Source organism: Hyposmocoma kahamanoa, unplaced genomic scaffold (assembly GCF_003589595.1).
Source record: "Hyposmocoma kahamanoa isolate Upper Pololo Valley unplaced genomic scaffold, ASM358959v1 103, whole genome shotgun sequence".
Classification (NCBI taxonomy): Eukaryota; Metazoa; Arthropoda; class Insecta; order Lepidoptera; family Cosmopterigidae; genus Hyposmocoma; species Hyposmocoma kahamanoa.
This window is the reverse complement of record NW_020653344.1, coordinates 1704227-1719131: the sequence shown is the minus strand read 5'-3', so window position 1 is coordinate 1719131 and position 14905 is coordinate 1704227. Positions and strand designations below refer to the sequence as shown.

Below are 14905 nucleotides of genomic sequence, written 5' to 3'. Positions count from 1 at the left end.
AAATCTGCCGTCCACTAAATAAAAACGGCTAAGTGACAAATGGTCAAATATCCGTTATAAATTGCAAAAAATAGAGCACAAAATTCTCTTTTGAATATAGTTCAAATTAGTTAACATGTTCGACATATCGGAACCTACCCTTACGATGCATAGCTGAAATATTATTAAACAATTTCAATATTCTAAAACTGGGTTATGACTTTTTATGATATCTCAAAAAAATATTTTGTCGGTAGCCGCGTTTTACTTAGCGGATGGCAGAAATCTCAATATTTATCTCGGGTCTTGCGAGCAGCGGACTCAGCCGCTGCACCAGCTGATGCACTACACTAGATAGAATATTTTAAATAAAAAACAAACAACATAGGACTTAATGTCTTTTAGCATTGCGTGATTTTTAGTACTCTTAACCAATGTTTGATAAAAAGCATCGAAATTCCTATATATGGATATGATGATCTGTACCTCTCACCTACAAATACTTCTATAATAAAATAATTTCTGAATTACTAAAAATGCCTCCCCCTCATTTGCTGTGCCCAACAGGGGCCATAATTGCTCTCTGTATTATATTATGTAACACATTGTTAATATTGTGGAAAGGCAATTAAGTATTGTAAGAAAAATAATATCGTCTTCTATCTAACATTGGTGGGATTTAAATCGACTAAATCTAAAAATGGTAATGATTTGCAAGTTAATCTTGACTTCGCTAGGTACAAATAAAAGTGGGCGGTATATTAGAGGACCGACGCTACCGATCACCGACAGCAAATGACACGGCGGGAGTCTGCGTTGCGCATCAAAGTGTGGCCTCACATACAGGCCACAATCAGATCCAAAATCCAGGCCACAACCGGGTCCAAAGCTGCAATCTGTCCCCCCATAGGCAATGCGAAGCTATTGTCTCGAAAACGTTGGAAGAGAAAGAAATACTAAAGGCCCGAGCCAGACTCGTAAGGCACATGATTGTGTTCATGTTGAATTTGTTCGTAGTATTGGCGTATCTAAAGTAGTAGAAGTAAATAAAATGAGCTGTAATAGTACAAGTAGTGTGGTTGTAGTGATAGTTAATAGAAATTACTTTATAGGCGTCACTTCTTTCTGAGAATAATTTCACGCAGAATTTACATCACTATGACTTGCGTCTCAAAACGGTGTAAGTTGTTCGGAAATAAAAATGTTGAAACATTTCAAAGAAAGGGCGTTTTCACATTGGACGACACGACGCGACTTTTTTACGATCATGACTTAAAAATGAACCTAAACGTTATGCTAATACAGTATAAATACTTAAACCTGAATCTATAAATATTTATAATAATAGATATAGATAAGCAAAATTAGGCCGGATACCGGATATGAGTTTCATGTCTAGAAAGTGCCTTTAAAGTTGAACAATTGTAACAGAAATAAAAATTATGTTGGAATTAAAACAAGTTTATCGTTGCCACTATATTATAACAGGACGACTCACGGCCGTGGGATACAGAGGGAAAGTACTTAAAATATAGTACACAGGATATCTTTCTTTATGGAGACATTATTTTTAAAAGTAAATGAAATGATTCAATGACTTAAAATAATGCTTGTTTCATTTGAGATTTATTTATTTCTGTCAGAAGATGTTCAATATTACGTACATTTTCACGTTCTAAAATGCGATTACAACTTTCTGTTACACCCTGTACATTAAAACATAACATACCATTTTCAGCAATTGCATTTGAAAGTTGGAGAAATGTGCAATGAACACAGGCGTCAGTCGCTGGCCAGCGTAGCAGGTGATATTACTATACAAAGTCCGGATAAAGGCAGATCCCGCAGTCCAGAAAATGCCTCAATTCGTTGCCCGGGCAATGCCACGAGTCGCAGTCGCAGCCACAGCCCGCCCACTGAAATGCCGCTCGAGGTCAGCACCTTGAAAAAGCTCTTAGAAGAGAACGAACGACTCAAGTGCCAAGCGAGACAGGTATTCCAGTAATTCTTTATTGTCAAAATTAGAATGTACGCCGATCGTGCAATCGGCGTCGTAGAGCCTTTCCACACGACGTATTTTATACACGCCGTAAACACGCGTATACATGTGTCAGCACCGCGTATGCGCGCGTCATGCGTAATGAATCGATTCAAACGCGTATAAATATCGCGTTGTAAACAAGAGACTTATATAGAATTTCATGTAGTTGCTTCATTTCAACTGCCTCTGTGGTTACCATGCGACTGCAACGCAGAGTTCCCAGGTTCGTTTACCGGGCCGGGAGAAATGTTTGTATAGCCTACATTTATTCTCTTGTGAATTTGGGTGGAATTTATAGTTGTCTATGTGTGTGTCCATGGCACCCGCGACACACGTTATTATTATTATTTTAAGAATTAACTTAAATTAACAAACAAAACTAAGATTAAAACTATCTCTTATCAAAATGCGTGATATATACACGCAGTTACAGGCCGTCTGCGGCGCGTATATGCGCAGACGACGTGCGTTTACGACGCTTATATGCGCATCGTCTGCGCGTATACGCGCGTCGTCGAGGCGTATAAAATATGCCGTGTGCGTAGGTTCTTATGGTTTTTCTACCGGCAGCGGCGCGCGGCGGCGTGGTCGCCGTGAATTCGACGTGGCACACATTTTTTTAAATAAATTTATATTAATTTTCGACGCTTTTTATGCTTCAAGTTGTACTTTAGCAGGTAAAAAAACAATCATGAAAAAATAAACGATATTAATTTAAATCTCGTATTAATAAAATGTACGTGGACAGGAGGATAATTCATTTTAATTGTTCATAAATATTGTATTGAAATATAGTAAATTAAGATTTTTTGTAAATTGTTATTTTTAGATTTTAATACAGACAGTTCGCAATCTCTTCTCTTGACGTGTTGGTCGGTTCAGAGCAGGTAGAATTGAATGCAATCATTGTATCTACCCTACAACTAAATTAACAGTGTTTGTTAACTTAACTACGTAACTTTCGATTACTTTATAACTATAACTAAGGCTCTTTACATTGCGGTGTAACGGAATGGAAGCGAATTTTTGTAACGATATTGTACATAGCATTATGAACTTTATGCACGATTGTGTAACGTACGTCCTAGATATGAGCCAAAATCTTCCGCGGAATTCTCGCGCATTCTGCGAAAAATTTTGGCTCGTATCTAGTTTGTACGTTACATACATGCATAAATATACTTCACGCCTTTTCCCATCGGGGTAGACAGAGACAACAGTCTTCCACTTGCTACGATCCTGACACATATCTTTCGCCTCATCAACACGCATCAATGCTTTCATACACGCTCGTCGGTTAAGGGTACTCTTGACCTGGCCCTTCTTTAGGATGGCCTCAATTTGGTCATGGTAAGTTCGCCTTAGTCGGCCCATATCAACTTGCCCGCTCACCCTCGCCTTATAAATCTGTTTCGTCAATCTTCTTTCATTCATTCTCTCTACATGTCCGAACCACCTTAACATCCCTTTCTCTATCTTTGTCCCTATATCTTCTTCCACGCCGCAACGCTCTCTTATCACTCTGTTCCGTAATTTATACATCCGAGTCACTCCACTCCAGCCATACTTCTCGTACGTTACATAATTAACCATAAAATTAATTATTGTACATAGCGACAATATAGTTACAAAAATTGTACAATTATAGTATACATGTAAATTCTGTTATGTTTATAATAATAATAATAAAGAACGTTATATACTCGATGTTAAGAACAAAGAACGTAGTACTTCATTAAAACAAAAACCACACCGACTACAGCGCACAAGTCTATCAAGGTTTATCTCATTACATGTTTTCATAAAGTTGTTTATTTACTGTTGGTTAATAATATACTTTTTTTTTTAATAAATTATTAGTATGTAGTAAAGATATCACGTACAGAGTTCAAAAGGATTGTACAGCCGTAGGTGATTCGATTACAACATAACTGCGATTGTTAACTGTCTTGCCTAATAAGGTGATTATGAAAAATGTTCTTTAATGGAGACCATGTCCAACTGTTAGACTGTTTTGTTGGATATGATATTAACTACCGGTGTTTATAAAAATATAACGATATATCTACATTTCTTTGTAAGAGAATAATTATGACATAATAGTCTACATAGTCCCAACACTGGGCACAGGCCTCCCGCAATAGGAAGGCTTGGGTTGTAATTTCTACGCGAGCCCAAGGCGGCTTGCGAACTTCACACACACCATTAAAGGGACGTAGTTAAGCAAAAAGGATCCAATGCACATCCAGTTATTTTCGAGATATGGCAGTTTGAAGTTTATAAGTGTTTCTCACACTTGTTTTATTCTCAAAACTTATAATGTCATGTAACTCCAGAGATATTTATTTATGTTAGACTTTAGGAACCGTTTGGAACATGTAACTCATTATTTAATCATTTTGTGGATTGGGTCCTTTTTGCTTAATTACGTCCAAATTATTTTGCAGTTGTGTGCAGCTTTCCTCACGACGTTTTCCGTCACCGAAAAGCTAATGGTATATTTCAAATTAAAGTTCGCATATAAATTCCGAAAACTCAGAGGTGCAAGCCCGGATTCGAACCCATGACCATCTGCTTGAGAGGCGGTAGGTCAAACCATAAGGCTTAGGCACTGCTATTTCAAAAGAATAAACGGTTACGAAATGGAAATTAAACATTTTTTCGGATCTAAATCGTGTATATTCTAGTTTTCATACTAACCAACGTTTCGGGTTCTTTATAGGTCCAGGTCACGTTTCTTGTCACGGTTTGGAATTGTTTCAGCAAGAGGAACAAATCAACTCGCTGACGTCGCAGCAGGCACGCCTGGCGGCGCAGCTGCTATCCATGCGGTCAGTGACGGTACCGTTGGGTTCCCCTAAACCTAAAGTGGAACCAATGGGACCAATGAGGCCAATAGGACTAATGGGACCGACGAGGCCACCGGAAGCAATGAGACCAATGGGGGTCATGAGACCTTTACAACAGCAACTGCGGCCGCGTACTGCCCCCGCCGCGCTACCCGTCTCCAACACGCACGTGCTCGAGTATGTTCATATTAATTACAGTATATACCAGTGTACCGCAACCGTTTTTTGTTCGATGCTCCAGCTAAGCATTTTGTAAAATTCTCACATACATATTTCTTAAATCTGGACGAGTCGATTTTCGAATTGCACTGCTTAATAACCGGATTGCCCCACTCGGGGCTGTGGGTCCCAGGTAGGGAAATACTGATATATACTGTACTGTATCTTAACCGCCATAGGAGCTGTGCTCTCATACTCAGAAAGTGTTGAACCAATCGTATTACGCTAGAAACTTAATTAAGCATATGGTTATGCAGTGGTATAAATATTTTAATGTTAACGGCGGGATGACCAAGTCGTACGCCTGGTGGTAAGCCACACAGAACTTTAAATTGCAAAGATTTTATCTCCACTGCGCCCGTCACCCTGAGACATAAGTTGATAAGTCTCGTGTGCCTGTAATTTCACCATTTTACCAGTACCCACCTCTACCCTTCAAAACTGAAACACAATAATGCTCACATTACTGCTTGACGGCAGAAATAGGTAAGGTGGCTGTACTTCCCTGGACGAACTCTTTCACAAGGAGCTGTAATGCTATTAAAGTACATAATAAAGACCTAAGGACAGAATGTGAAACAGAAAAAAAAACAAAGTGAAGAAACTTTTATAAGTTTCTCACAGGTGGCGCTGATGTCAAAATAAGTCAGGTTCAGTTCCTTATAAGACTAATTAAGAATACAAATTTTTTATTATGGTTCTGAATGGTGAAAGTATGACAGGGAACTTTCTACTTTGATCGCAATTATCATTTGGTTGAAATACGTGTAGAGTGAACCCGATCGCAAGTGCCTCGTCCATGGGCTGGCGCAAGGGCGCGGGCGAGGACCTGAGCTGGTTCCCCGCGCCTCAGAGGATCCTGGTCCCGGGAGACGTGCTGCCATTCATCGGTGTGCTCACGGACCGCCACGACGCCAATGCTAAGCGGTCAGTTTGCGTACCCATAAAAAAGGCGTTCACACAACAATCATATATATAAATGTACACCACAAGTACCGCGATATATATGAAAACCAAGCGTGCCACATTTTTTTGTACCTCCGATATCGGCACAAGCGCTATTTAACTCGGAGAAACCTTAGGCACTAAAGCAATTGATTAAATCGAAGACGCCGACGCGCACGCGAAGTAAGTACACCTGCGGTGTCTGTTTAGGTATATATCTGTAGCTATCATAAGCATTGATTGCCCTTATTATTATTATTAGTAATCAATATCAAAATTGTTAAAGAAAGTAACTTTATTGTAACAGTATTTGATTATTAACCTAAAGGCTATAATTTTCAATTGAACCCTTTGCTTAGGCATTCATTACCCACGTACCGCAAGGCGCGGCGCGTGCATTCGCCGCATGGGCATAGGGTCGGCGGCGGTTCATCCCCCAGAGCCCACACCACCCCTCCCACACGGCACAAGTCTCCGCAACCGGAATCTGGTAAATTTTTCCTTAAATATTTCTTTAACGGCTTCGACATACAACTCACTAAAAGATATTGAACTATAAAATATGTGATGGTGCATTCTTCTTAGAGGTCCCTGAATACCACGTTGGATATATGTATATTATTGGTTGCATATATGATGTAGACAGGGCTCGCCAAAATACGTGTTGTCAATTAAAACATAAATTTCAACATGAATTGGCGGTTATGGACCACTATTGCGACCAGGCTAAGCGGCTTTCTCCGCCAGAGGGCGCTGCGTGGTAAGCGCGGTTGAGGTACAGTTTATTTTAATGGATATTTTCAAAGTTAGTAGCAGTAGAGGTCCTTGTGAAAGAGTTCGTTCAAGGAAGTACTGCTATCTTATCTACTTCTACTGACAATCAGTAATGTCAGCATTAACTGTCCGGTTTTGAAGGATATGGGGGCTGGTGAAATTTAAGGCACATGGGACTTGTCACACGCAGTGGCAATACCCCTCTTTGCAATTTATAGCTCTGAGTGGCACTGCAACTGTTATGGACAGGCGTGTAGCTTACTATCAGGCGCCAGACTTGTTCATCCCGTCACTTGATATTATAAAAATAAGGGTTGCATGAGTTCAAGGACTTTTCAACTTATGTCTCAGGGTGATGGGCGCAGTGGCAGTGCCCCTCAGATCTTTGCGATTTAAATCACTGAGTGGCACTGCAACTGTTATGGACAGGCGTGCGGCTTACCATCAGACGCACGACTTGTTCGTCCCGTCATTTGATATTATAAGAAAAATACAAAGGCCGAACCAACGCCAAGAAAAATTCCTTCGATCTAACAGGACTCGAACTGGCGTCTGTTGTCTCACCTACTACTGCTCTTTTACGAATTTGTTATGTACCTGTTAAGACATCTTTTCTTCATTGCATTAGATTTAAATGGCTTACGGCTGCCACCTATAAGAATTTATGAAAGTTTGTTCACTCGCACTTCTTTTCTAATATTCCGCAGAGACCACAACTAACTCTAGCAAGCACGAGACACCCAACAGCGACCAAAATGAAATACCCTCTGTCTCCTGCAATGTACATGAGAGGTGAGATATGTATTTGTTATTTATTTTCTAGTTAGCGGTCCCTTTGTCTCTAAAGAACCTAACTTGCAATTTCATCTTAATGATTTATTTAGTTTTTATAGTCTGTCTTTTTGAAGATGGAATAAAATGACAATTCATTGCGTAAAAATGTTGCTCGCTCGCAAGCAGCTTATAGCAGTAGAACTCCTTGTGAAAGAGTTAGTCCAGGGAAGTACTGCCACCTTACCTATTTCTGCCGCCAAGCAGTAATGTAAGCATTATTGTGTTTCGGTCTTGAAGGGTATGGACAAACGTGTCGCTTACCAACAGGTGCACGACTTGTTCGTCCCATTACTTAGTATCATAAAAAAAGCTAGTGATTGCAGTCGATAAATGTTCTATCGATTATCAACTGAGTGTTAGATACTCTTCCAACTGCTGGACACAGGTTCTTTTTAATTGTCAATTTTTGTAAATTCATACATACATACATACACCATAATATTTAGAACTGTCTATTAATAAACTCAGTACTGAGTACTAAAAAAACCGACCTCAAAAATCATTAATCCCCTACATTGATGATCCCCTAGTTTTTTTTCTGCCGCCAAGCAGTAATGTCAGCATTGCTGTGTTCCGATTTTGAAGGGTAAGGGTGGGGGTGAAATTACAGGCACATGGGACTTGTCAACTCATGTCTCAGAATGACGGGCGTAAAGGCAGTACCCCTCAGATCTTTGCAATTTAAAGCTCATAGTGGCTCTGCTGCTGCAGCTGTCATGGACAGGCGTGTAGCTTGCCATCAGGCGCACGATTTGTTCGTTCCGTCCCTTGATATTATAAAAAAAAAGTTGGTTACCCTTAGAGGTGTACTATTTTCAAATTTAATTGGGACCACTACTGAGGTACCCTTTTTCCAACAAAAAAGTATCATCAAAATCGGTATACAAATGAGTTATCGCGTAACATACATACAAAAAAAGATGAATTGAGGACCTCCTTTTTTGACGTCGGTTAAAAATACAAATATGAAACATATTTTAAAGTTTGGCATTTTAATTCAATATAGATAATCAATTCGCCTGTTCTTGTTAAAATGTATTTATAAACATTGATTTCAATACTAGTAGGCCAACTAAATATAAGAAGGCAAATAACGCAATTTGTTATCATTAGAATGTCGTCGTTGTAATAACATTCATAATTCCGACATTTTTAGCAAAATTTTGCCGTCTTTCACAATTTATCGATAAAACTGTCGACAATAACTACATGACTATTTAAAATTTTATGAAAACGGCAACCTTACAATTGTCATTTTATTCCGTCTTCAAACAGAACAAAAAGAAAACAGACTTTATCTAGCTTTATGGCTTGCTTCTCTTACGTTCTCTTCTAGTGTCATGCACTAATAAATTTAGCAATAATGTATCAGTTGCTATAACGATAAAGGAAAATGTCGTCGCGAGGCCTGCAGGTTATAAAAATTTAGCATACTAAATCCGCTTTGGAGCTGCTTTGCAAATTGAGGCTATCAGCGCAAAAGTAGTGTAACTCCGCATTTATTTTTTTTTCTACAATATTTAAATGATACTAAAGTACTAATTATTTTATATTTGGATGTTATTTCCATGTATAAAAAATATTTAATCATTAATTTTCTTTTATGCACGAAGATAGCATCCAAATATAAAATAATTATGTATTTTAGTATCATTTAAAATAATATTGTAGAAAACAAATGTGGGTTACACTATTTTTGCGCTAATAGCCTCAATTAAGGGTTAATGCCTTGTCTTTAAAACTAGACTCGTGCTCAGAAACTAGATATATTTGGGTTCTTATAGTACCTTATTAGTGTATGAAAGTAAATTTTATTATAAGACCATTTAGGACGAAATCTGTATAGCTAAATAAAAGCATGTGTTACAGAGACAAAAGTCCCAAGTCTGTCTTGCGCGAAGCAAAATTGAAACTAAAAACGTGAGTTTGTTTCAGTAATTATAGTAATTCTAGAAGTATAGGTGAAATATCGAAGGTTGATGTGGGTCAAGTTGTCTAGTGTTTGCGTTTTGGATGTTGAGGACTTCTCTGGATCGACGGACACTATGAGTGTGGAGGGAATTGTCCCTAAAGGGCCGTAGGTAGCAGCAGCAACAGCAGTCACCACGAGGCGATAGGACATAAAACATTCTTTTGACAGTTTAACAGCAGCTCTTAACTATACAGTACTATATTGTGCCTGCAAGTGGTGTTACAAAATATTTCATGAGCTTCTTATAGTCTAAGTAGTTTACTGAGCACCACCTGTTGAGCATTTCGGTAACAAAAATTAAAACAACGATAGAAACAGTATGAACATAATGGAATTAATCAAATATTCTTTATTGTCAAAAAAAATTACAATAACAACACACAACAGTAATGTATCACAGAATAAGCTAACGCGCAACAGGCGGCCTTATTGATAAGTAGCCATTTGTTCCAAACAACCTTAGAATATAAATGATCAAACAATATCTTGTAATGAAAAGTTTCAAATAATAACACTACACATTGAATACTAATAATGTATACATAATATGTATTATAATAAAAATTACTTTTGTACTTTTGTAGGAAAAAATAATTCAATGTTAACGAAACAAATATTAGCTGACCTTATTTCCGATGATCTTAGTAATGAGTACAAAACTTGGAGTGTTTTACTATTTTATTGTCATTCTACGGAACGACGACATCGTTACACCCATGTTTTTACCAGCACTCAAGAACCCACAGTTGTATTGTTCGCATCTACTCTCTTTAATTTCGTCTGTACATGTCTAGACATTTGTTGGTGTCAGTAGCTTTGTAATTAGTAATGTAATGTTACATACCAGGCAATAACAACAATTATTCTAGTCTTCAACCAGAAAATACCTTGGTAGTACCAGAGCAACGAAATAATTCCGCAGCACTACCCAGAACATACAGACTAGAACCAATTTAAAAAAGTAGTTTTCTAAATTAATCTTACCGGTTAATCAAACCTTGGGCCTCCTCGAAGGCCCAAATCGTTAACCGAGGACCACTGAGGTCATTAGTATCTACTATTTGTTTTATCTAGTTCTTAGGTTTACGCGATTGTTACACATAGGAAACTGTTATGTTTTCGGGACTAAATTGCGTATATTTGTTTTTAAAACAAACTAGCGTTTCGGTCCCTTTACAGGTAGAGACCTGAGACTAGGAGTAGTCACGACTGGCTGAAACGTTGGTTTCTCTGAAAAAACATATATAGATATAGATCAGAAAAAGTTTCATTTTCTACTGCAGTTCTATTTTATCAAAGTAAGCTGTTAAGTACACCGAATATAGCGCAGTAATTTTTTTTATTTATGAAGAGAGCTTTCAAAACCTGTAATCGATGGATGGAAGCTTTTTTTATTGAGGGACAAACAGTTACATATATGAGAAAAAAAAACACATTTAAAATTAACAATATCTAAACTTGTAGTCCTCTTAATATAGATAACCCGGCAAACTGATACAATTTTACACATATAGATACAACTACGAAACTAAAAATAACAATGCAGGACCATCCGTATCTCAAAAATGCAACAATGCCTCACAGGCAACACGCTGCATTCAGGAATGGTCGTGTTTTCCGTGGAGCAATATTATTCTGTCATGTTATGTAACAAAAATGTATGTATCGAGTCTAAATGTACCAAAGAAGTGTTAAGTGTGTTAGTAATTAAATAAAATATGATCCACTTGATGTAAATTGCTACCCGCCGCCAATAGATTTGCGATAAATAAGGATACTATAATGTGTGGCGGGTTGTAGCTCTTTTTTCTTTGTTAATTTGCGGTACACATAGGCAGGGCGATGGTACTAAAGAATTACTATTCAGGCCCAGAAGCCTACCATCAGTCATTAAGTTTTCGAAACCACTTTATTTTTACAGTAAAGAGGAAATAAAAGCGCCGATCATACCTCGCGAGAAAAGTCCAACGGCAGTCTTGCGCGAGGCAAAAATGCGTCTACGCAAGTTAGAGATCGAAGCAGAGGCCGTCGAGAAGTCCTATTTAGACTTCAGGAAAAGACAAACTGAGTTGAAGAATGCTTTCGATATTAGTAAGTGTTAGTACGAAATAATTTTAACCTAAGTCGAAATTTCTATCCATTGCACAACAAAAAAACGTTATCGTATTTTAAAATCACACAACCTCTTTACCTTTCCATTTAAATACGGAGAAATAGCTTATGAAAATTTGAACGGGGATAATGTTAAAACCTTACTAATAATCTCAGTGCTACAGCTTTGTGCCTTTTGCGATTTAAACCCTGAGTCCCTGGAGGCCACAGGCGAAACTTCTAGCGAATGATCTGTCGGATCGCCTCGTAGAAGCCTCCGGTGACCACAAGTCTGGCAGTTATTTCCACCAAAGAATAAGTTTAGCAATCAAAGGGGAATGTTGCCAGCCTTCTGGGCATGATGCCCCAGGGTACGGCACTCGATGAAATTTTCCATTTATAAACTTTCTTACTTTTTTATGTATATACCAGCAATATTTATAAATACTACTGCCCCACGACTTATCTTCTTAATGATTATTACTATCAATAATCAATTTACACTCGTATACAATCTCGTATTTTACACATACAGAGCAAATTGATTTTGTTCGTTTTGTTTTAGTACTAAAACGTCTATGAATAGTTTCTTTCCACTCTTCACATTCAAATTTTCAGTTCTTTTGTATCTATTCGTACAATGCAAGGCACATTTTATATTGCACTTTTTGACAGTATTGGTTTTACGCAGGCATGAAACGAAACAAGCCACAAGAAATAGACACAAAATATCCAAAACCATCGGATAGAAATACAGAAGGTAAACATTCACTACTTGAAACGAAAGACAAAACAGTTTCTAACGAAGTCGGTGCCTTTAAAGGATATTCTAATAATTTAGACTTGAACGACATACGGTTCAGAAACCGTATCACAGTCTCATCTAGAATTAAACCTGTGCCAGTTGCAGATTCTAATCAACCTACCGAAGACAGGTTAAAACCAAACAATGATTACATAGAAAAACCTATGACGGAGTTCAGGAAGCTGTATATGGATACTAGACCCAGTTCGGGCGATGGGTCAAGATCGACAGTCGTGCATAGACCGACCAAAGGCACAACATCTCCACAAAGTTCAAGATCGCCTCAAAGACAACCATCTTACGGAACTAATAAACAAACAGAAACACCACTACCTCTTGAAGTTGTAGAACTGCAGGTCAAAAAGGAAGCATTGATGAAAGAGAAAGAAGAAAAAATTGCAGAATTGGAAATTTTAAAAGATAATATTAATAAAATATATAACTTAGAATCGCGGAAATCACCGAGTGGACAACAGACGTCTGAAAATTCGGGCATCGAAGAGAAAGGGAATTATAGACCCGACGTAGGCAAATCCGGCCATAATGCTGAAGAAAAGTACGAAGTAAATAAGGTGATAGAATCAAGTCCTCTTAGCGTACATGGTCAAGATTCTGGAAACACTTCAGATATACATCCAGACGCGGAACGGGAACAAATTTCACCTAAAATGACTATAATTATCAGCCCAAAGCGGAGTCCAACAGATGTGAGGTCTGCGGAAAAACGGAGAAGTGTGTCACCAGAACAAGCGGCTAGATTGACGAGGAACGACGTCTTGGATGCGATATTTCACACAGACGCGTTGAAAGACGCTTCAAGCTACGACATGGAGACGGAGTCCAAGGACGACCAAGACACTATAACGGACGAGGAACAGGGTCCGCCTGAAGACTACCTTGACGATTTCTCCGCTGATGTGGACGATTTTAATGCCGTTTCTGATTATGGGAATTCACCTATTTCGCTTGCTAAACCGGTAGATGATGAAAACTTTTGGGACTCATAAAAATTATATCACACAAGCTATATTTGTGCTAAAGCGATATCGTGTGTTCAACGTTAAGGCCAATTACATCAAAATAACGAACAGTGCGGTTTTCGTTTGCTGAAATCTAGCTCTCAAGGTCAAATATAGCTTGTGTGATATAGCTCTAAGCGACATGATTCCTGACTAGTGGTTCGAGTTGTTTATCTACGCGGTTATCAAAATTGATGAAACTGTTTCGTCGTTTTCAGATAAAGATACTGGGAATAAATACTTGGCATTGTACATATTGCACAGTTTTTGTCAATTATGTAACGTCCAATCTAGATACGAACAAACAACAGATCGCGCGGAATATTCTCATGCAGTCTCGGGAATATCCGCAGCTACGGTTTCGTACCTAACCAAAGTACAAAACGTTGCATGATTGACATAAAGTTAATTATGCTATGTACAATATCGTTACAAAAGTCCGCTTCCATTCCATTGCGTGGCAATGAAAATTGAGCCTAATTGTACTGGCAAACAAACCGTCGATCGCTTACAACGAGCGTCTGGTTTGTAAGCGCCTTCACTGTGCCTTGTTTTTACGCATTGTTACTTATCACATCTGAATAAAATGCGCGCAATAAAGACTAAACATTATACTTAGTTCACAATCAGTTTTACACTAAAATCAACTCGAAATGTGTATAAATTAAAGAACAATGTAAGTTGAACCAGTCATAATTTATTTTTCTAATGTTTACGTGAATTAAAATATATATAAAACATACATTTTATTTTACATTTTTCCTTTTCTTTAAATATAAAAGTACAAACATTCGTATAATCAGTGCAACAACCCCATCAAACATTCCATTTGGCGTTTTATTTCAAGAAAAAAAGAATTTATGGTTTACATACTATAAATGCTAAATGATGCTGTAAGTTACATTCAATTATTGTCATTTAGGAGATTTTGTATCAATCCTGCTGTACACGTCTCCATTCTCCTTTTTTTGTTTGGCGCAATGGTATTTTACTTACGACCAAGTGGGTAGTTTAGAAACGTGTGAGTATTGCGAGTGGTGTAAACAGGTTAACAGTACACTAAAAAAATGGAAAGCGGGAAAACGCGTACAGGGCGTCAAAAATGTTTTTTTTTTAACTGATTGGTTAAATTCTTCGTGGAATAAAGAAACGCTCAAATTTAGACGTACGTGCAGCAGAACTGAACCTTGACAAGTTTATACCGCCGGTTGTCGAATTTTTGAACGTAATAAAGCAAATTGTTGTGCACGCAAACGACCACACAAGACACTAGCATGCGTCACTGTTTAATCCCTTCGTGCACGTGGACCACCTCACTGGGTGAACCATGGGCAATTTAGGTAGATATTGGTGAGCAACGCCAAAAAATAACTACCC

At 38.1% G+C, this 14905-nt stretch overlaps 1 protein-coding gene across 1 annotated transcript in view; it reads left to right on the top strand.

The window, feature by feature from the left end:
* Positions 1-14129, top strand: part of LOC113238006 — a 31520-nt gene extending 17391 nt beyond the window's left edge. Inside the window, exons 11-19 of the mRNA XM_026474726.1 lie at positions 717-956; positions 1718-1972; positions 4784-5046; positions 5860-6015; positions 6393-6523; positions 7515-7599; positions 9511-9561; positions 11535-11704; positions 12396-14129. Coding sequence (XP_026330511.1) covers positions 717-956; positions 1718-1972; positions 4784-5046; positions 5860-6015; positions 6393-6523; positions 7515-7599; positions 9511-9561; positions 11535-11704; positions 12396-13516 — 2472 coding nt within the window. The 3' untranslated portion in view covers positions 13517-14129. The remainder of the gene's footprint in view (positions 1-716; positions 957-1717; positions 1973-4783; positions 5047-5859; positions 6016-6392; positions 6524-7514; positions 7600-9510; positions 9562-11534; positions 11705-12395) is intronic.
* Positions 14130-14905: the final 776 nt, after the last annotated feature.